This window comes from Urocitellus parryii, chromosome 1 (assembly GCF_045843805.1).
Source record: "Urocitellus parryii isolate mUroPar1 chromosome 1, mUroPar1.hap1, whole genome shotgun sequence".
Lineage (NCBI taxonomy): Eukaryota > Metazoa > Chordata > Mammalia > Rodentia > Sciuridae > Urocitellus > Urocitellus parryii.
Genome location: NC_135531.1, coordinates 64,722,359 through 64,745,919, shown reverse-complemented (window position 1 = coordinate 64,745,919; position 23,561 = coordinate 64,722,359). Strand labels below are relative to the sequence as shown.

The 23,561-nt window shown below is 41.6% G+C and overlaps 1 protein-coding gene across 2 annotated transcripts; it reads right to left on the bottom strand.

Moving 5' to 3' along the window:
• Positions 1-855: 855 nt before the first annotated feature.
• Ckmt2 (creatine kinase, mitochondrial 2) lies at positions 856-22,909 on the bottom strand. Of its 2 annotated transcripts, none has more exons than XM_026394546.1 (10): positions 22,808-22,908; positions 13,599-13,770; positions 12,028-12,226; positions 10,510-10,605; positions 9,655-9,876; positions 7,714-7,799; positions 6,639-6,762; positions 5,931-6,065; positions 4,168-4,293; positions 856-1,118 (listed from the first exon to the last, which is right to left on the bottom strand). In XM_026394546.1, exons 2-10 carry the CDS (start codon positions 13,748-13,750, stop codon positions 999-1,001), a joined length of 1,260 nt encoding a protein of 419 aa, XP_026250331.1. In that variant the 5' UTR covers positions 13,751-13,770; positions 22,808-22,908; the 3' UTR covers positions 856-998. The 2 variants fall into 2 exon arrangements, with proteins under 2 accessions (XP_026250331.1, XP_026250332.1); XM_026394547.2 differs by lacking the exon at positions 856-1,118 and adding an exon at positions 4,560-4,638 and having other exon boundaries at positions 4,178-4,293; positions 22,808-22,909.
• Between the last annotated feature and the right edge of the window lie 652 nt (positions 22,910-23,561).

Sequence of the window (23,561 nt, the reverse complement as noted above, 5' to 3'; positions counted from 1 at the left end):
TCACTGGACATTGACCAGACCACATATTGGCAACAGAATTCTCATTACAATCACCAATTCAGGAAGCCAAACCACAGTATCTGCAACAATCAGCCCAGAATGGTCAGGACTTGGTCAATGACTGCCAAATTCCCCTGATTTTTTCCTTTTCATTTCAACTCAGAACCGGTCAAGTAAAGCCAAATATTTTTTTTCCAAATCCATCACTTAGGATACCCTGCTTCTAAGCAGTCTGCCTAAGCCTCCCATGCTTACACCCCAATTAGAGCATGCCTGACTTTCACCTTTTTTTTGTTTTAAGTCTCTGCCAAATGCAACCAATGTAGCTGACTCTTGCTACAGCAAGCTCTGAATAAATAACCTCTGTCCAAATTTGTCTAGTGTTTTTTCTACTCTTTCAAGATAGTTTCTTCTTGCTATATTCTCCATAGAATTGATTATTAATCAATTATCAGTTGTCTATAAGGAATTTGTTAAAGGATTGACTATATTTAACATCTAGATAGTTGAAGATTATCTATATGTGTATATAAGTGGTCTTACAAATGTTGGTTTTAGCTAGGTGTGGTAGTACATGTCTATAATCCCAGTGACTCAGGAGACTGAGGCAGTAGGATCAAAGTCAGCCTCAGCAACTTAGTGAGGCCCTAAGCAACTTAGAGAGACCCTGTCTCAGAATAAAATGATAATAATAAAAAAGTGGAGCTGGGGATGTAGCTAAGCATCCCTGGGTTCAATCCCCAGTACCAAAAAAAAAAAGTTATATCATTACCTTAAAATAATTTTGCCTCCTGCTACTCATAATTGGATGTGTTTTCCCTTCTTAATAGTATTAAAAAATCAGAGAAACAAAAATATTAAGGAGAGTTTTATTGTAAAGATAGGCAGCACCTACAATTTTACATTTTTTCCAAGTCTACAAAAACTCTCAGAGTAGAGACTTCTTTGTGTCTGTCATACCAGCAGACAGATTATTTATAAATGGGGAAAGGGAAAGTTCACTTCCTGCCAAACTGCGGCAGAGGTGGTGGAACCTTAATATCTTGACCTCTCTCCAGCTTCTTTTCACAATCCACCAGGTAGTTGACTCCATCGATGACTATTTGCACAAGCTCAACCTTAGTAGTGAAAAAGTTCAATGATTAATTTGTGCAGAAGACACCTGCAGGGTATTGATCAACTGGAACAACACTGGGAAAAGTCAGAATTTGCCACTTAGCTGGGCTTTATAACAATTTCTTCTTTCTCACTATGTCCCTAAAGGGTTATGGGAGGAGAGATCTGGCCATCATGGTCACAGATGGAAAGCAAAAGTATCACAGGGTTTTTTCTCAAGCTTTCCTTAGCTAAGATGGGGTTATTACTTTGTGTGTGAGAACTTTTTTCCTACATTTGAAAACCATTATTTTTCCATCTCAGATATTTTTTTCCTCATCATTTTCTGCTATAAACTATTAATTTGTCTAAGAGTAAGAAAATACAATGTCACTCTTGTATTGTTCTTTGGATCTGAATTCTGACCTTTTGCTAAGTTTATGCACAGAATATGCTTGAGTTCAGATATCATCATTCACACAGTCATGTATTTCTGAAAAATTGTTTAAAATCATGTGTTTGAATAAATGTTGGTGAGAATGTGAGGAAAAGGTTCACTCATATACTGCTGGTGAGACTGCAAGTTGGTGCAACCAATCTGGAAAGCAGTATGGAGATTCCTCAGAAAACTTGGAAAAGAACCACCATTTTTCCCAGTTATCCCATTCCTTGACATAAACCCAAAGGACTTAAAATCAGCACAATCACATCAATGTTTATAGCCACTCAATTCACAATAGCTAAGCTATGGAACCAACTTGGGTAGCCTTCAAAAGATGTATGGATAAAGAAAATGTGGTATATAAACATAATTAAATAGTACTCAGCCATAAAGAAGAAAGAAATTATAGCATTTTTTTTTTTGGTAAATGGGTGGAACTGGAGACAATCATGCTAAGTGAAACAAGTGAATCCTCAAAAAACAAAGGATGAATATTCTCTCTGATATGTGGATGCTGACACAAAATAAAGTGGGATAGAAGTTCACTGATTTAGACAAAGGGGAATAAAGGGAAAGGGGGAGTTGGGAATAGGAAAGACAGAATAAATTGAACATAACTTTCTTATGTCCATATATGAATATGTGACCAGTGAAATTGTACAATCATAAGAATGGAATTCTAATTACGGTAAGTTATATATATATATATATTCCAAATACACTCTAGTGTTATGTGTATATAAAAAAACAAATAATTTTAAAAATCAAGTGTTTGGCAACCAAATCATGTTTGCACTGTACTAAGCAAATTAATTACCTAAAGGAAACTTTGAAAACTTATATTAAGATATGCTTTCAAAAAATCCTGCTTTTTAAAATATATGTTACAACTTTGGTTTCCAAATATTCTTAAACTAGAGCATGTGATCACAGTGAAACAAATTACTTGCTTCTGAGGAGACTCAAACTAGTTAGTTAATTGCTTACTATAAATCAATTAATAAAATACATGCTATAACTTAAGAATAAGCATCAAGAAAGGAAGGGATCATTGAGGTCTGAGCTGGAACAGACCTTAGGCATGATGGAGTCCTGCTACCTCCCCATCTCTTTTCATGTACAGAGAAACTGAGCTCCCAACCCCATCAGAAGGCTGAGTCAGAAGGCAAGCCACTACTAATTAGGCATGTATTTTCTATTTATCCAATTAATGCGTTCTAGTGTTGGTGAAGGTGTGGTGAGATGGGTCTCCCATTCACTGCCAGTGAGACTATTTGGTATATAACTTTTGGTAAGAAACTTTGTCATTAATAGGGCCTTCTGAGTTCTAATCCAGGAACTCCTTTCCTAGAAATACATCCTAACTAAATAATAAGAGTTGTAATTAAGAGTCTGTATATACTCTATGTACAGACATGATCAAATGAAATATTAGTAATACATTAAAGAGATAAACGGACTATCTTTTCTGTGCTGTCATGTTTTTAAAAATTAAATGTTTTTAGATAATAAGGTTATTTGGGACTTTTTGATTGCTTGGTTTTTGTGGGTTGGAGATTGAACTGAGGGCCTCCCATGTGCTAGGAAAGTGCTCTGCCACTGAGCTACACTCCTAGGCCAAAATTCATAGTTTTGAAGAATACTTAATGTTGTGGGGAAATGTTCACATATTGAAAAAAAAAGTGTTATAATACTGTAATCACAATTTAAAGTTTTCTGAATAATTATAAAAAAAGAATAGAAGGCAATTTAGAATAATGTTCACAATTTAGAATAATGCACAATGGTTATCAGAGTTGTTGAATTAAGTAAGTAGATTTTAAAATACTGTTGGTGGTTTTTTTTTTTTTTTTTACTTTTGTAATGATCACCTAGAAACTTAGAGTTAAGTAATAAGGTACAGTTTGATGATGACCATTTATATGGGGACAATGCGGTATACAGTGGCCTTCCAAGTGTAGTCCCTGATCAGCAGCCTAGCATTGAGTTGGTGTAACTTACTGTGGTTAGTATTGCTTAACACTCAGCTGCATGTTCTTTAAGGGAATCCTCTACACCTCACTCATTCATCACCAAACCCTACACATGTCAATGAATCCTCTTCAATCTACCAGTCACAGGGTTCCCTCAGCACTGTTTTACAAGTACAATTTATATGTAACTAATGCAAATCTTATCTGTCACCTTAATCCTAAAAATAAGATTTTAGGAATTATCAAGTGTCTTAAGAATGCCAAAGTAAAGATGATAGTATGTGACTTTCACCAAGAGAAACCTCAGAATCAAGAGAAAATTTTACCTCCCTTAGGGTTAACATAAGCAGTGGTGAAACACTGCTGTCCTTTAACATAGTAGAGCTCCTGCTGCTGAAGATTGCTGAAATAGTTCTCAGGGGCAGTCCCACTGTGAATTCCTTCTCTTGCCCATGAATTCTTAGATTACATTGTGTTTACCTTTATGTCATTATTTCCCATGAAAGGGCAATGCCACAGAATGAATAGCTAATAGGACTCAGTGGAGAAAGAGATCTTGAATTCTGTGAACAAAGTAAGGCCATTGTGGCTACTTTTCTATTTCCTTTCTCTTAGGCAGATCTTGTTAATTCATGCTGGAAAAGCGAGAGATATTACCTCTGATCTACCAATTCGATCAATGTTGGAAATATCATACACATCTGCCACGGCTGCAGTATCCACACCACCTGTGCCACGCTTCTGGAGTCTTAGGTTCTCTAGGATCTTAGAAAACCGTGGATCCTAGGACAGGGCATAATACTTGGTGTCAAAAGCAGTGAAATGGATTCACCATCATTGGTACATTTACTGAGAACAGACATATAATAAGAGACAATTGTGCTAACTTACATAAAGCATTTATTCATTACATACTAAGGTACTGTGCTGGAATTTTTCAAGCCTTACAACAATCTAGTAAAGTAGGAATTGCTTTTAGCCCATCTTGGTTTTATGTTGCTATGCCAAAATACCTAAGACCAAATACTTTATAAAAAAGAGAAGTTTACTTGGCTCACGGTTCTGGAGGCTGAGAAGTCTAAGAGCATGGTGCTGGCATCTGCTTGGCATCTGGTGAGGATGTTCTTGCTGCATCATAATATGGCAGAGGGCATCATATGGCAAGACAGAGTATGTGTGCTAACTTGGGTCTCTCTCTCTTCTTATAAAGCCACTAATGCTATCATAAGGACTCAAACCTCATGATCTCACTTAATCCTAATTATGTCCCAGAGACCCCACGCCCAATTACCATTAACACATGACTTTGGGGATTAAGTTTCCAATACATGAACTTGTAGGGGTTCCATTCAAACCATAGAAACCCCCAACAACAAGGAAAGTGAGGTTCAGAACAAGTAACTGCTCCTGAAGTCACACAGGTAGAAGGTAGCAGACCTGGAATTGAACCTGGGTAGTTTGACTCCAACCTTGTCTTCTGAACCTCTATGCATTATTTTGTTTTGTTTGCATCTGAATGCTAACTTTGGTGTGTTCATCACTCATCTGTATAACAGCTGCTATTGTTATAATTAAAATCATGAAGTTAAATCACTTCATTTTTCTTAGCACTGGAATTTTGAATAAAAAATTTTCATACTCTTTGTAGGGGACAGACAGCATATTTTCTAAATTCGTTGTTCTGAAAGTATCTGATTTACTTGGTGTGTTTCAGCAAAAACTACTAGTTACCCACCAGAATCCTTTAACCCTTCTTTTGGCATTGAATCTGAGGAAGTGAACACTGGTTAAGTTCCTGATAATAAATGAGCAGATGTGACATGTGCCACTTTCTGCTCTACACCTTAAATCTTTACATGGCCACACTGTGTGCTCTCTTCCCTTCTCATAAGATAGAACGTGGAGCCTGATGGTGACCATGAAAATGGGGACAGTGCCCTAAGACAGTGGTCCCTCAAGCATAGTCCCCTGACTAGCAGCCTCAGCATCACCTGGAGAAAGGTAAGAAACACAAATTCTGCAGGTGGGGCCTTGCAATCTGTGTTTGACCAAGCCCTGCAGGTGGTTTTCTTGCATGCTCATGTCTGAGAACTACTTGTGCTAGGAAAGACAGAAGGAGGATATGGAAGGAACCCTAGAGAGCAGAGCAGAGCAGCCTGTCCACCTATCCTGGTTTGTTACATTCGGGAAAATTCAAAAGTCTTATTCTTGAAGCCATCCCCCTTTTATAGTCCCTAATCTTTTATTCTAACTAATAAAAATGTCTTTTCAGGCAAACCTAATCCTGCTCTTTCTCATTATTTTTCTTATAGCTAGAGAAAGGGTTAACGAATGGAGAGGTATTTTCTCCCTCCACAAAGCACTTACATCTGAGCTGATCCCGGAAGGACCAAGGAAAGCCACTGGTCACATAACATTACCTTGCTAAGTTTTGGGATTCTAACATGGACACCGGCTCGTAGTCCTGTTCCAAGGTTTGAAGGGCAGGTCAGAATGTATCCTAGGCGTTCATTCCACATAAACTCCCAGCCTCGTTCCTGGATTAACCGTTCTACCTACAAGTACAACAACAGTGAACAAATGGTCGAGTTCTCAAACATACACTCACTCAGCTCATCCCAAACACCATGTTTACCATGAATAAAATTGACTTGTTTAATGTAAAATGATACCTATTCTAATAGAATATTAAATGGTCCAATTAAATTAGATGGACCTTGTAAAGCACTAAACATAGTACCTGTCAGATACTAAACTCTCAAATGTCAGTTTATGTTGTTTTTCCTGCTAAGTCAATAGGAGAATATAGGAATTCTCAGCAGGCAAGTCTGGTCAGGTAACATTCTACACTGTCTATGCTTCAAATAGTGAAAGGAAATGCGGAAATAACAAATGAGCCATAGACTTCCCCAAACCATGGTGGATTGTGGAGGGAAGCATAGGAAATTTCTAATAAACAGATTTTTTTAAAGCACTACCCTGGAAATTTCATGCTAGAAAGAATGTCTTGATCCCTAGGAAAAATTAACCCCATCTTGGAAGTCACCATAGTATCTTTTTTCCCAGAATAAGCAATAGAGGAAGACTGATATTCAAATGACATTCAGAAATCTCTGGCCGTATCTTACTTCTTTGAGTCCACGACAGAATCGCTCAAACACCCGTTTCATATTGCCTCCTTTTTCCATTGAGATTACCCTGGTGTGGTCTTCCTCATTTATCCAGATGAGAAATGTCTTGTCATAATTATGCCTAATGAAGAGAGAAATATGGTGTTGAGTGTTAATTACATTTGTCTCAACACATGAAAATTCCCATTACCTCTGTAGCTTGATTGCCTCATTTCACCTTCCTCATTTCCTAGATGGCTCTTATCTGTAATTGTGCCTTAACAAGCACCACAAAATAACGTTACCTTGACAGAATGAAGAATAAGACAGACTCCAACCTTTAATGATGTCAAGTTTTTCCCAACAAGAATATAACATCCCACCTTAGATCCTCAGAGAGGATGTGCATAGTTCAACTATGATAATATTTGGCTTTGACACAAGAGTATTTTATCTCCTGACAGATTCAGCCAAAATCTTGTGGTGCTTTAAAAGAATGGTTTTTTTTTTTGTTTGTTTGTTTGTTGTTGTTTTTTTTTAATACACGAGGGTTCACATATGTTTTCTCTATGGACCCTGCCTGTCTACCCCCACAGAGCAGTTGCTCATGAACACCTTATCCCAACTCCTTTGGGTTTCGTCAGGGTCACTTATAAGGTACAAGAGTCAAAGCAGGCTGAGGACTCTTGGCCAAGATAAAATACTTGCACACTAGGTACCTGTTGCTCCTTTTAGTGTTTTTCTTAGATCATTAGTATTTATTTTTCATTTTCTGGTCTTTTGTTTTAAAAGTCATGAGACAGATTCTCTGTGAGGTCAAACAATATAAAGCATTTCTTTTTAACCTTTAAATGTAGTCATTTCCCCCATGCACAGTTCATGCAAACCAGCTTATTCCTATATACCTTAGAAACATCATAATACTTAGGTGCTGTGAGCACACACTCAACATTTCTAAGTAGTCTGTCTCCCCCATTTAGCTTAAGCAGATCATGCTGTCAACTGCAGTTCACAGCAAGTTCAGGTTAGGACAAGCAGGCATCTGAGGAGATCCTCTGCACACATGGCAAATGTGAAAACACTACATCCATACCAGATTCCCCTGGCATCTGGCCAGTCACGGGCCATCCCAGCACATGTTAGTAAAGGGGACACTGGCTTATCAAACAGAAAGTGGTCCTGCAGGCCAAAAGGGACAAAGCAGAAAGAAGAGACTGGTGAGATCAGGCATGACTGCAAGTGCCATGTGACCAAGTTTTAACTCACTGATAATGACTGGAGTCTTAGGCACTATTCTCAGCTTGTCTGCTCACTAGGGTAACCTGGGAGCTTTAAAAAAAATGCTGCATTTCCCAGCTGCCAAAGATTCTGAATGAAATGTAATTTGTTATGGTCTAGGCATCATAAGAACTCTTCCAGTGATTCTAGTGTGCAGAAAAGATTGAAAGCCACTGGCTTAGTCCACCTGGAAATTCTTCTAAGTCACTATGGAGAGCATCTATACCATCAGCCAACCATATGCAATGGCAGAGTAGGCAAGAACGAGGGGTGCTAACCTGTCCATCTACACAGTGGTAATTCTTTATGTTTCATGCTAGAAAGAATGCCTTGATACCTAGGAAAGTATTGGTTCATTTAATACTACGTCTTTCATTAAAAAGTATTAGAGATAAACAATAGTAATCTACAAGTAAAAATAGCTACCACTAATTTAATGTTTACCATATTCCAGGCCCTAGGTTACATGCTTTTAATTTATTTTAATTCTCACAATAAACTTATGAAGTTTTACAGGTAAGGTAAGGAAAGCTGAGATTCAGAGAGCTAAAACGTCCTACCCACTATGGCATTGCTAGGGAGTAGTATAGCATTTCAGACCTAGACCTCTGGGACTCCTATGGTTATGCCTTTAACCTACCATAAACCACCCCACATATCAAAATCTGTGTCCAGAGACTAACATTTTTCTTGCTGTGTGTACACCACACTTTCTTGCATAGCAGTATACTTTCTCTATCATGAGATATATGGATACTATATGTTCAAGTATGATTATGCTGAGGTAAAAAGTGTATATGGGGAGAGGAATCTTTCTGTGATCTCAAAGAAATGGGAGAAATCAGAGACTTGAACCAGGAGAGGACAGTGGACTTTCACTGCCCACAAAGAAGTAAGCCCCCTGAGCAGGAAACCAGTGTGGCTATTTAAGGTGGAGGTGGCTTGTTCTGTAAGAGGGCAGGCAGATGGTTGTCCTGATGGCCATCAAGACCAGGAGACTTAGGTCCACATACCAATATCCTATAGTTGCCCTGCCTGGTTTAGAAATGGGGCACATTTTGTAGAATTCAAATCTTCCGAAATGATGGAATTTTGTTTCTGCTTTTCCTTGGATTTAGTTAAAAGTTCCTTTTGAAATTGCAGTTCTGTTTTCACTGTGATAAAGGAAAAACAGGTAAGGGACTTGAGTATTTTCTATTCCAGTGCCAACAAGACGCTGTGGAGGACACTGGAGACAGCAGGAGGAAAACCAGCTGTAAACCAGAGGCTGGCTCCACGAAGCAGGGGTAGGACTTACAACTGGGATTTCCTTTCCAGAATCTCTTGGCATCTAGGGTTTTCTTTGGGTGTGGTAATAGAGAGCATCCTCCAGGCACAGGCAGTATTGCCAGGCCTATTATTCTTCTTTGGGTATGGTAATAGAGAGCATCCTCCAGGCACAGGCAGTATTGCCAGGCCTATTATTCCCATTTATCGACAAGCAAGGGGATTCGCCATTCACCCCCACCCTCCTATCCCCAACACACCCTCTGCTGATTTTAACCATAGAATACTTCCATCCTCCTTCCTTATGTTGAGGTGGTAGAAGTCCCAGGCTGTCTCAGCCTGCTCTCCTCATCTGCCCCAACTCCAACCCCCAGCAAAGAGCCCTGCAGGACAGACAGGCCTGAGCTCTAGGAGGAGCTGCCCAGTGCTGGTCGCAGTTTTCCACCCAGCCCACCCCAGGCAGCCCCTGGGTGGTTCTCCACCCACTCACGTCGATGAGCCTTTGCTGGTCCTGCTCAGTCATCTCAGACAGCTTGTAGTAGCGACCTGCCAGGTCTCCCTTGAGGCCCTCCAGGGCCGTGATGGCCACGTTCTCCACTTCCCTCCGCTCAGCCCGGGAGCAGGCAGGTGGCAGGCTCAGCCCGCGGATGCTACGACCAGTGCGGACCCGAGATGAGAGCACGTAGCGTTCGTCAAACTGCCCTTGGGTGATCTGCAAAGCAGAGTGGGCAGGGGAGGGTGTGTCACTGTGGCAGCCTCGGACCACGATCTTGCCCCAAACGCAGCAGGTACCTATGTGCTGATCTGCTGTTTTCTACCTGCCATCAGGCACTGTGCAGGACAGCACAACCCACTGTTTAATACATCTGGCACTTGGGCAGGGGCCTAGACAGTGGTTTTATATAGCGAGGTCTGGAATCTTGTACCCCCAATAGGTGGTTTGGGTTGAAAAGGAATTTTTTCAGGAAAGGTTTAAAGTTCTCAGTGACCAGCCCTCGTTATAGAGCTTTGTTTTGTTTTTGCTGGTGGTGGTGCTGATGGTTTTTCTCTTTTTAGTACCATGTCTTACTAAGTTGCATTAGGCCTTGTTAAGTTGCTGAGGCTGGCTTCTAACTTGGTATCATCCTGTCTCCGCCTATGCAGACGCTGGGATTACAGGTCTGAGACCACACTCAGCTCCTTAGAGGTATTTTTAAGTCCTCTTGAACCTTCTTAACTTCTGTGGTCCTCCAAGGAGTGTGCTATACTAGAGCAGTCACAGAGCTTCCAAGGGACATCCAACCAGGAAAAGAGCTCTTACATTCTTCCAGCTTCGTGGGAAGGAGAGAAGGGGGCTAGAGCCTACCTTGGATGCGTCCAGATCAGTGGGGTGCTTCATCACCCTAGGGTCATAACCATTGTGCCTTAGTTTGATGACAGGATCAAAAAGATCAGCAAATACCTGTGGGGGGAAAAAAGATGATTCTGTTTCCTTTTTCATTGGCTCTTCTAATAATAAAAGATCTTTCTTTTCATTTGTCCCTTTGTGTCTTAAGAGGATATTAATGTCCTCCTCTGAAATTCTCCATGCTACCCATGCAGGAAATGAGTGCAAGAGCGGATTGGTGGATAGGAACAAAAATTTGTGCAAGGGAAAAACTTTTGGAAGAAAATTTGGACTCCTTGAGAGATCTCAGGGCTGCTGAATTCTATCCCTTTAACATCCCGTCTAAAGGTTCTACCAAGCCTACCACCATGAGACTGAGCAAAAAAATCAGGTTAAGAATTCAAGGGGTTTCTGGTTTGTGGGATAAAAGAATTGCTAGGTCAGAGGCTAAGCAGTTTTGTGTTCAAAAGGTCAGGAAGGTCAGGTCCTCAGGTCCTCAGGTCCTGAGGTTTAAGTAACATACAAAACTCATAGAAAACCCAACTGTACTAGAAGAAAGCACACAGAGCATTCAGACAAAGAAGGTTACCCTGTGAGGACCTCCTCAGCCCAGCTTATTTTGTGCAAAATCTACTTTTTAAAAAACAGACAAGCAAAACACAACTTCAGGTTTACTCTTTAGATAAAATAATATTAAGAGAAGCTATAACAGAATAGCTTTTGGGAGCTGTGAGAAGTGAGGAGGGCTTTGAGTCTATGGAAACTGCTCTGGTTTAGGTCTCTGGGAGCTCAGGACTGTGCACTGCTCTATATAATGAGCTACTGGTCTCATTTATTCAGGATGATCCCTCACTTCCTTTGATGGCTCCTTTCCCAAGAAACTGTCTTCTGCTTGCTGAAATGGAAGATTGCAGAGGGAAGACTTGAGGGAGGAGTGTTGCAGGCCTTTGCCACGGGGGAGAGGATGCTCTGTGGAATGGATGCAGGGTGCTGTGCTTCTGCACCTGGGTTGAGGATGCTGACATCATGGGATTGCTCCCCGAGACTTGTTTAACTCAGGAGTCTGGGCTATAGTAATAGGTAAGAAGATTCCCAAAATAAAGACACACTGAAACTGACCCCATCCAACAAGTCCAGCTACAAACACATTAGCTTCTAATGTCTTACTGGTAAGTACACGTCGTTAAATTTTATTTTACTTTTTTTGTACTAATTCATCCTTTTGACAAGCCCAGAGAGCTCTATCATGCAATTCATTTCTCTGTAGGGAAGTATACTAGGGTAGCAGCAAAGTAAGGTTGCCCTAGGAAACTGTAGATCTCATTATCCCAGAAAATATTCTAGGTGGTTCTGTAGGAACTGGCTTCCCTTTAGGAGAGTGCTTCTTGAGGAGGCAAAAACCTGGCCCCATAGAGAAGAAAAGGACTTTGGGATCATGCACCTCACCTATACCCAGGCCAACCCCTTCTACTATGGAACCTGCAGCCAGTCATTTACCTCATAGGACTCCTCATCCCCGGCCACCATGCCCACAGTCTTTATGAAGGGGTGTCCAGGGTTGTCTACTCCAGTCTGGATGCACTGGTCCAGAGTATAGCCATTGGGTGTCATCTTGTTACGGAGCTTGGCATAAATGGTGGGGGTGAGACATTCAGCCATGCAGTTGTTGTGCTTGCGAAGGTCTGGGTAGTCTGCGCTGTGGGAAGGAGAGGGGCCTTCAGCCAACAGCCTGAGGAAAGGGGTCTATAAAGGACTTGGTTTCTGCCAGTCCTTTCAAGAGTCTCCCTTTGGCCAGTGGGCACAAGGACAATTGGCTACTGCTGCCTAGGGACATGACACAAGATAACCAGATTTAAAACAAACAAACAAACAAACAAAGTCCTAGTGAACTACCAGGAAAAAAAGGGCCAGGCTCCTGTCTAATAGGGGTCACAGGATGCTTACTTCAGAAGAGTACAGACTGTGGCTCAGGTAAAGAAAGGGTAGAGGGAGAATGGTTAGGAAATTAGTTGAAATCGTATGCAGACTTCTTTCTACCCAGAAGTTTGCTAAAACTTTAATAACAGGCACAATTTTGGTTCCTGAGGTCTGTGACAGAAAGTCTAGAAACACTGCAGGTGGAACTAGCTAGAACTTTATTTATTTATCTGTCACTTCTGCCTAAAAGGCAAGCTCCATGAGAGCAGGGACCATGTGGATCCTGTTGAAAAAGTGTCTGGCCATTGAAACAGGCAGTTAGCAATTATCTGCTGATAAAATACCTAGAAAGAAATCATATGGGATGCTGTCTTACCCTGGGATATATGAATAGGGGCTTATGGACCAACCCCAGCCTCAAACACAGTGATTCTCACAGGGATGCTGATTCCCACAAAAGAGCGATATCTGAGAGGCAGCTCACTAGTTTCCCTCATCTCCTTCATTCACTCCTACCTACATGGAATCCTAGGAAATCATAACACCACTCAGACTCGTTTGGTGTGTGGCATCTCTTTCACAGCAAGGTTCCAAGGGTAAAAACACATCTGTTTTTACCCCCTCATGCTATACCTTCATTTCCCATCTATAGTGTCCTTTAAAGCTCATACTGAGTCAGCATATGACATCACATTTTCCAGAAGATGGTAGAGCAAGGGTGAGGCATGGGTATGGAATCAGGGGTACTGGATTTGCATTTAGCTTCTTTAGCTGCATGAACTTGAGCACTGCTTAGTTTTTTTGAGTCTTCATTTTATCACAAAAGGATGCTAAGATGAATAACACTCTATGTAAAGAAAGTTCTTAACATATATGTTAACATAACAGTCCATGTAATGTGGGTACTCACAAATGTTACCCATCACCGTCGTTACCGTTCAACTGCACTGTAAGCTCTGGGCAGAGAAGATGATGTTACACTTCCCTGTATTTGCCACAGGACACTGGGCTTAATGAGTCTCAAAAGTGATTGTCAAATTGACTTTGTCATCCTTAAGGACTAAAACAAGTGTCCTTGCAGACAGTTTTCAGCAGGAAAAAGTACATTTCTGGCTGACACTTGGAGTTATTTTAAAACTAAGAAGACTTACCTTGGGGGGAATAGCTTATGCTGCTCCCGGGCCTCAGCAGACACCTTCTGCCGGTTCAGCAAGTAACCAGTGGTCAGGGCACTGGTGCCCATAGTAGCAAATAGCAAAGATGCATTGCGGCCAGTCAACAACTTAGAGAAGGTACTGGCCATCCTTCTTCTTGGATGAGTGTCTGAAAGGTAAAGAAGCCATATCAGATAGTTTCACAGAATGATCCTGAATCATAGTCCAGAGTTCAACAGGTAAGAGAAAGAACTGCAGGAGCCATAGCCCCTCTTTGAGTTTGTTTCATTTTTATGTTTTTTTCCTTTTCTTTTTCCTTTACACTGCTGGGGAAAACATGGGTACATTTAGAATTTATGAATGTCCATGCCATTTTCTCAAATAATATAGGAAAATTTAAAAAGAGGATTTCTACTTCCAGATGTTTTACAGACCATGTACTTTTTTGGACTTTTACTTAAACAACTACTTTTTAAAAATACCTTTATTTTGTTTATCTAGTTTTTTTTAATGTGGTGCTGGGGATGGAATCCAGTGCCTCATGCATGCCACTGAGCCACAACCCCAGCCCCACTTTTTTGGACTTCACCACTACATAAATAGATGATGAGTGTGATAGCTCTCTGTGTTTCTAAGAGTTAGGAGAAATCTCTGAGCACAACTACTCCACTCACCCAAATAAGCTTATATCAGAGTTCAGAGTGACAAGCTAACATGCCAGGAGGTGTGGGTTATCTTGAGGGAAGATACCCTTTTGACCACTAGGTAGGATGCCAACAGTGAGGTAGGGGCTGAGTCTGGATACCTACCATTGAGTTAGGACCCTTGAAAGGGGATAAAGTTATCTAAAGTTAACAGATTTCCATCCCTTGGCTCCTAGCAGAAACGGACTCAACATCTTTCTAAGAAAATTATATTTTCTTTGGGACTCTGGATTCCTGAAGATTTGAGATCAAACATCAAGTTCCCAATGAAAGATCCAAAAATCATTAGGCACACAAAGAGGTATAATGAATGAAAATCAACAGAAGAAATGATCACAGATTAGACTTAGATTGATGATCCTGGGATTGTCAGATAAATTACAGTTTAGCTTTAAATAGGATTTTTAAAGATATAAGTGTTGGAGTTATAGTTATGAACAAGTAATAAAAGACCATTAAGAATGATCAAGCTGATCTAGAAGAGAAACTAATTGAATTACTGACTATGACACAGCTAAAGAGAAAATAAATGGACTAGAAGATATGTCTTTAGAAATGACTTAGAATATAGAAGAGAGAAATCGGAAAAATGGACGATATGAGATATAAATTAAGAAAAATGATGGCTAAAATATCAAGGTCAAATGCAAATCTAGTTGAAATCCCACAAAGAGAAAATAAAGAAGAGGGAGTAGTCATATTTAAAGAAAAATAGCTGAGAATTGTCCTGATGAAAGACAAGAGGCAAATATAACATAAGCAAATTAAGAAAAAATGACATCTAGATAAATAATAGTAAAATTGCATAATACTGATGACAAAGATATTGAAAACAGAGGGGAAAGAAATAACAAATATCAGCTAATTGTTCAAAAGTGAGCCCAGGGAAGTAATATTTTTATAGGCAAAGAGATAATAATTTTCAATCTAGAATTAGGGATACAGTCTAATGCTCTTTCAAAAGTGAGAGTGATATTGCTGTATGTTTATACATGACTGCATGACCAATGTGATTCTGCAACCTGTACACTCAGAAAAATGAGAAATTATACCCCATCTGATTCAAATGATATGTCAAGATCATTGTACTGTCATGTATAACTAATTAAAACAAATAAAAAATTAATTAATTAATTAATTAATTTTAAAAAGACACAGAGAGGCTAACAAGTAAAATAATAAAAAGGAAAAAATATATCAGGAAAATTCTAATCATAAAAATTATTATCAAACAAGATAGACTTTAGAACAATGAATGTTATCAATAATGAGTATATTTTATAATACTAAAAATGTTAATTCAACAAGAAAATATACTAACACTACCTAATGGTGCTTCTGGCAGGAATACAGAAAAAAAATGAGAGTGAATAATGTAAATTTAAAAAACAGGGCTGTGACTATAGCTCAGTGGTTAAGCACTTGTCTAGCATAGGTGAGGTGCTGGGTTTGATCCTCAGCACCACATAAAAACAAATAAATAATATAAAGGTTAAATTATTTTTTAAAAAAACCCAAAACACTAAACACACTTCTGTGTCATGGGAAGATGACACAATAGATTTCAAGGCCATACATCCAAAACTGGGAATCCAGCTGTGTGGGTTCTAATTCTGCATCTGTGACTTGAGACAGACTGGTTAGCCTGGCTGGATCTTGGCCTCCTCCCTAGTATAACACTGTGTTGTTGACTAGAATAACTTCTTAAATTATATTAATATTTCTACATAGCCAAAAAGTAATATAACAGATATTATGTTTCCCCTATCACCAAAAAACCAGACAAACATAAAGAACAGATTAATAACAAAGGAACTATTAAAATATATACTTGATAAAAAATGGCAGCATGGAAGATAGTCTCAAATGCTAATAGTGGAAAAGATATGTGCAAATCCTAATAGGTACTATATAATTATCAATGAATGATGGAATTCAGGAAAAACAAGTACAGACAGATACCCTACAGAACCTGCTATTGCTCAAGATGAGAAGGGTCTATTAGCCTGCAATATCAAGGAGCTATATAACATGAGTGTTTGAGTAGAGAACAAAAGAGTGGATAGCTCTCAGTACTCTCTCACCATTTGGATCTCCATGATTCCTAAATAAATACAGTGTGTGGACTTTCCTAACATTTGGAAGGCTCCTAAAACTCTGCTGCTAGAGGCTATGTGGATTAATTGCTTCAAAGAACTTGATGTGTGTGTCCCTGAGCCACTCAGGGAAGGATGAACCCTTAAAGGGAATCATCACAGGGTACAACATTGATAAGACTATCTTTCTAGGGTCCGATTTCTACCTTGATTAAATTTTGGGATCTGATCAGTCCATCAGCTTCCTTTTACCAGGATCCCACCTAGAAGTCTACTAAGCTTGAATGTTTCAACTGAAAGCATCAAAGACTAAGAAAACGTTTAAGAACTTGTTTTTTTTTTTTTTTAAGAACTTGGTTTTTTATATTGGTCCAGGATTATCAGACAGTTCTTTTCTTCTGTGCTAATATCTACAAACAATTCTCTCTGTCCTAAGGACAGCAGGGGTTGCTAAAACCAGACAAGATAAGTCAGCAATTTCTTGAAGTTGTCCTGGGGATCTGCAAAGGCCAACATTAACTCATCACATATACTTCTTTGCTGCCTATTAGACTTCAGGTGTTGTTAGTGTCCTTCCAAGAATGGGCAATGGCTCCTCAAAGAGCTACACCAATGCTTTCTGGTCCATCAGGCAATATTAACACATAGGCTTTGGGCTGTCTCATCTGCTTCCACACCCATAAATCTGCTCTTTGAGCACAGAGGCACTCTGAAATTTACTGTAAACTCAGAAAAGTACTATAAACTTTGCCCAAATGCTCTAGGCAGTAGGGGCCTAAAAGTGAGTTGGAACATGGTCTCCCTAAGCTAATAAGAAGTGCAATAATTTATGAGGCTGACCCAAATATCTTGATCTTTGTTTGTTTCCCCTTTAATTGTTTATGTACTGATATGTAATTACATTCAAATTCTGTGCAAAAAGATTTTTTTTAAAGAGGAAAAAGAGGAGGGTGTGATCTCCATGTACAACTCATGACTAGTGGTCTTCAAAGATCATCCTCCCTGTTAGAGTGGTGTGTGAGTGAGCATTTGGCTCAAAGTACTGATGTTTGAACTGTCACCATATCCACATTTTAGTTTCTGTAAATAACAATATTAGTTTGCTTTTAACAATTCCAACATTGCTTTGCTTTGTTTCCTTTGGACAAACCTAAAGTAGAGTTGCCTTATATGACTGTAGAGTATATGGTATATGTGATATAAAGACTTGTGTTTCCAAGGCAGTTTGAGAGCTCTTTCTGGAAATCCTGGGCAGATGATGTCGATGCCTGATTCTGCTTTGTCTTACAACCAGGAGAAGAACTTCAGCATCATCAGACTGTGCAGACATGCTCAAGGCCAAGGCAAACATATAGGAAAGATTTGCCTGGATGACATTCATCCCTCCCAAGATTACCGAGGCCCACATCAGGGAAGCCCAGGACTTGGTGGGAACTGCAGTTTCTTAATATGTGAGGTAGGCACTGAAATCTGACAATTGCTTGTGATTTCCATGAGCCAAGATGTGTTACATTGAGAAACTAGTCCCACACTTCAAAAGGATGAGATCTAGTAAAGGTAGGACTGAGTTCCAGTTTGTCTTGGTTCTCAGGCCAACTGACCCATGCATTATAAGGGCTTACTAAAAGCCGAAAGGGAGTGAATAACTGTCATAGGAATGTGAAAGTTGGAAAGGACTTTAGATGTCATTTAGTTAAGATCAAGTATAGGGATCCCTTTCCCACAACCATCCTTAAACACAAGCAGTGTTGGGGATCTCACAGCTTCCTAGAGCTATACCTACTTTGCTGTTGGGTAACTATTAGAACATTTTCCTATCTTAATAAGATTAAAAAAGCAAAATTAGTATTTTCCAGGGCTAGGTCCTTTACCTACAACAATCCCCAGGAGCAGGTAGCTTATCTTATGTCACAACAAGGGATCTAAACAGCAGAGATTTTAACTAAAAACCCAGGGTGGGCTTTTTACTCTGGCTATGATGGGAATCACCTGGACTGCCCTGTGAACTACTGCAACCATTCTGGAGAGGGGCACAGGAGCCAGCTATCAAAATAAAAATTACCCTGGCCCACTGGCCCAGCACCACCTCTGGAAATTTGTTCTGCAGAAATAAAGCTACCCATATAAAAGGAAGGAGGCAGAAGGATGTTTATTTTAACACTGTAGTGGCAAAAGAAAAAAAAATAGAAGTAACTTATCAGAGGGGGAAGGATGGTGGGGTTGTGTATTAAGTGTTCAGAGCATGGAATATTCCGACCTGAATGTATATCTATGACACATTCTTAGATTAAAAGGGGAAAAATACCTTGCATAGGAATGAAAATGAGTAGTTCCAATTTTGTAATGATTTGAATATATGTGTACATATTTGTTTTATTTGTATGAACATAAAGAAAATTAGTAAAGGTTATTTATCAAACTGCTAAAAGAGTTACTTCAGAGCAGTGGACTTGGAGGAGGCCACTTGCCAACTTTTCTCTCAATAGAACTCTATTGCATCACTCAAACATGTTTACATTTGTGATTTTAAAGAGTAAGATGCTAAAAATATCAACTGTGAAGTGTGCTAAAAATTCAGATGCTGCCTTTTGCAAATCTGCAACAATGGGGCTGTCACATATATATTGTGAAAAAGCCCTGCTGGTGTGGGAACCCAAATGTCACCTTCCTGAGCCTCAGCAGCTTCTCTGTGATGGGCATGATGAGTCCTCTCCCTGGGTGTGGGAGGAAGAAAGGACAGGCTACAGGAGGTACCAAGTAACTGTAAGTCCCTTCCCCTAATGGACCCGATGGACTTCATTCGCTCCTGAAAGACAACCCTGATGATCCCAGCCAGTGCTGGTCTACTCCTCTCTGAATGTTTATCAACTTTAGCTTGAGTCTCTCCCTACCCCCAACATTTGAATTATTTCAGTTAATCGCTTTATTCTGGGATCTCTCTGGAGACAAGACTATCCAGAATGTTCCTATCATGTACTTCCAGATCTGGTGCTCATACCCTGAAAACCAACATGAGGGTTCACAACGTGGGTTTAACCAGTTGAGCTCCCCCTTTCTTCCAGACCTCCCTCTTGAGGCTGTCTCCAGAGGCTTCCTGGCTTCATAGGACAGGTCCTCCCTGTACCCTGCTATCCTTTTGCTGGGGTACCTCTTTTTACCTGGGATATTGTTCCATCCCTGCACATCCAGTCAAGCCTTCCCCCCACCCTCTCTCTCTCTTAAGTAACAATTATTGAGCTCCTACCATGAACCATGAGTTGTGCAAGGGGCTTAACATTATCTTCAGGCTTTGCAACAGTCCTGCTAAGTAGGCATTATTTTAGATCATAAGTGCCATGCTCTGGTGTCACATGGAAGCCCAGTGGGAAAGCTCAGAATTCAGCCCAGGTTTGCCCTTAGCCTGGACTCAGGCTACTTGTGGACCCCACATACAGCCCTGTACCTGCCAGTAATGGAAGGAGAACCACTCTTGTGGCTTAGGACCTAGGAGTGCCCCAGGTCACTCCACGGGCTTAGCCCCCAATACACAGAAATGCATCTACCATAGCAGCTCTGGGCACAGGATTATCACCTCAGAGCATGTGACTCCTCCTAGAGTCCCAGAATATTACAAGCCTGTTCCCTTCCCCTGTCCTCCGGCTTCTGCTAAAGTGGCCAGGATGCCAGGGATATCTCTGCCTGTTCCACTCTGACACAAGGGGCCTGCCAAGCCATGCTGGGGATGCTGGGCAAGTCTCAAGGAGAGGGCACACAGACTTTCTTTCTCGCTCCTTCCCTCTTCTCTCTCCCTCATACAGAAATGTGAGATTTCAGGAAGTGGGAAGGACGTAGTCCTCAGCTCTCGTGCTTTAGAAACTTTCTACCTCAATTTCCCTAATTCACAGAAAGCCTCTATGAATCTTGATTTTAAAAACATTGTTTGCAGCATCTGGGCTAAAAAGGGGGAAAATTCCTGGGCTGTAAGCACGGAGATTTTTGTTGGGGGTTGCAGGAGCACGGTCTGGTGCAAGCAGCAGTATCATGCTTGTCCCACACTTGCCCTCTCCATTGAAAGACAAGGACAGCCACATTAAGCCCTGTGGGCTGAGTGCTCAAGAGGTGTACATCTCTCTGTCCCAGGCAGGTGTACTTGGAGCCTGGGTCCTGGCCTAAGGTTTTCTCTGGATCTGTGACATCCCAGAACATGGAGGCCCTGAGTTGTCACTGCCCAGTCCCCAGCCTCCTGGTCGTCTGAATATCCTGGATGGAGATGCCATGTGTGCCTTTCTGCTGACTCAGAGTTATTTCTGGTCCTGCTGTTCACGGCGTCCATGTGTCTGAGCTCCTCGGGGCCGCAGGACAGGTGAAAGGCAGGGGAAGGACCATGTGTCAACTTTCCTTCCAGAGAGTCACCCCAAAACGAGGACGTCCTTGGGGTTGGACCAGCTCCACAGGACACTCTGAGCAAAATCCCATGATGCCAGGTGTCCTAGGCCAGCAGAAAATGGCTGTCCCCTCCCAGATCTAAGAGAGCAAAGGGATCAAGTTACCTCACAACCACTAAGCACAGTCCACCTTACTGAGCACCCTCAGACTTCTCAGTCCTACTCAGCAAGTAGAAATTCATAGGCAAGAACAGTTGATTTTTCCTTTCCTGCAAAACAGAGGCCTTTTATGGGGCCCCATTGTGATAACAATGTCGGATTATTACCAGACTTGTTTCTCAAGGGTAGATCTTCAAGAAAAGAGAGCTAGAAGCCACCTTGCCTTTCACCCAGCTGTAACAGTGGGGTGCCTTCTTCTCCACTGAAGGGAGTCTTGTCTCAGAGGCCCCCCAGGCAGGAGTGGGTGTGACCTCTATCAGTCACCTTCAGGACTCCCATTAGGATTCCTGGCTCAGTGGGCAGGACCTCCCAGAATGCTGGACATAGGCTCCCAAGAGTCCTCAGGGAGACAGGTGGGTCTCTTTCTAGACTGTGACCGAAATGGAAACCCAGAGCTTCAGAGCTAGGGGCAAAGTCTGTCTCAGAGTCAGCTCCTCTTCCCCCTGAAAGCCCAGGACTCCCCATCCATACCATCCCACCGTCCATGGTTTCCCGAACCTTCTTCAATCATCCTTCTCATAAAATCTGGCCCATGGCCTTTTCCCTGAGGCTGTGATTTGATTGTGAAACTGACAGAGTCCGAGGGATGTAGGGACTCCTGTGCCTTAGCCCATGGTCAGAATTAACTCCAGAGTCTGGGTCTTTGGAAGAGGTGCCTGTCAATGCAGAGGACAAATGAAGTGCTCCAACAGCTTAATGACACTCAACGAGGTCCTCTAATGGTCCTCAAACAGCCTCCTGCCACCAGCTGGTGGTCAAGTTCTCCAGGAGAGAACAGAGGAAGCAGATCAAGGACACAAGTTCAGAAACAGAAAGTATGAGAGCTGCAGCAGGAAGAGCCGCTCTTCTGGAAACAGCTCACCACAAGTGTGGCCTTGCCATGAGGGCTCCGCTGCCACCTGGCCGACTCCAGCTGCCTCTGTGAAGGGTCGCAGAGCAATCCACAGTGTTTGTGGCAAGGCTTGTGGGGAAGGGCAGCACTGAGAAGACCAAAAGTTTGTGGATTGTTTGGCAACTGTCACTCTCCACACTCTTAAAGCAGAGCATCTGAAGGTAGAGATGCCACCCACACGCAGTGAAAGAGAAGTGACCCCTGAGAGCCAAGCAAGCCAGTAAGCCAAGAGCAGACCTTTGCCAGAGATGAAATACATTCAGCCCAAGTAGAAAGCCTTTTTTTTTTTTTTTTTTTTTTTTGGCTTTGGTTTTGATAGAAAGGAGGGTGGGAAAACAATTCCTTGACTCATTTTTTTTTCATTATATTCATGAATTAAAAAATGAATCTCTAGCAAACAGTTTAAATTGGGTTCAGCTTATTGGTAATTAATCAGCTCTTTTTGAAATCCTCAAAAATTTTATTTTTCTAGGTTGATTGATTTTGTACCTCTTTTGATGCTGTCAAGTAAAAACATTCCCAGAAATAAGTGGAGTTGTCTCTATAAATTACAAGGAAAAGGAACCTGACGTTTAACGTCCTAAGTGCAGCATAAAAATTCTACATTTATAGCTTTTTTCCCAACGAAAACTTCTGATTCATCATCGGATAGAGGCACTTTGAGCAGGGTGCTACTATGGTTCTGGCATCTCCTGCTGAGCTGTCCCTGCCTCTGTACAGGGAAGAGGGGGCTTGAGTCAAGGACAGACACTCTGCTGGCTTCTTTAACCAGGTACCATTATTTCCTCACACATGTGCAGTGCCCACAGCAACTGACTTGTACCTGCTCCTGGTCCACAGCCCTGGGTTTACTCTTCCAAACCCCCTCACACTGGCTCTAGCAATTCTCCCTCTTTGGAGAAATAAAGCAGAGTTTCATAGTCTCACTGACCTTGAAGCGGGAGTCTGCCACGTCCTGTCCTGCTGCCTGCACACAGCCAAGAAGTGTAACAGGAGCTCTAGGCAGAGTCTGGCCTTGAAGAGGCTCTTGTGCTGGGCGGGGCCTGCGGGGTCCATCCTGGCCAATCCTGTCTCAGACTCAGGAAGCACTGGCTCCCCCAGCTGTGCCCTTGACAGCCAGCCACTGACTCTTCTTCCACTGGGCCCTGGGCCTTTTCTGGCTCCTGCCCTTTCTCTGAAATGGTTCTCTCAGGGTGAAAGGGCCAGCAGGAGAGGCTGCGTACCTGTTGGGTGACTTGCTTCTCCCCTCTGTCAGGAGCACCATCCTGGGGACCCTGTTAGCTCTGAGAATGCACTTCTCAGGCCAAAGTTGAGAGAAAAGCTGTCTAGAGCTGCTTCTCTCCAGCTGCTAATCAGGACCTCAGCCAGAGCCTAGGGGGACCTTCTTCCAGCTTATTGTCTGAGGCCTGGATTCAGAGATAATAGCAATCACATTTCTGAAGTAGATGGCTACACTGTCTCGCCTTCTATGAGCTTAATCTGCCACCCAGAAGGCCCTGCAGGCCATATCCCTGCTTAAAAATAGCCCTCCTTGGGCCATCCACCATGAACCGGAAAGGTGGCCTGTAAATAGCAATGACCCACCAGGATTTTGGACAGCAGCCCTGCCATTTCAAGGGAGCCTGCCTAGGCTTCTGGTGACAGTCACGTACCTAGTTTCTGTGACCACGTGAACATCGCCAGCT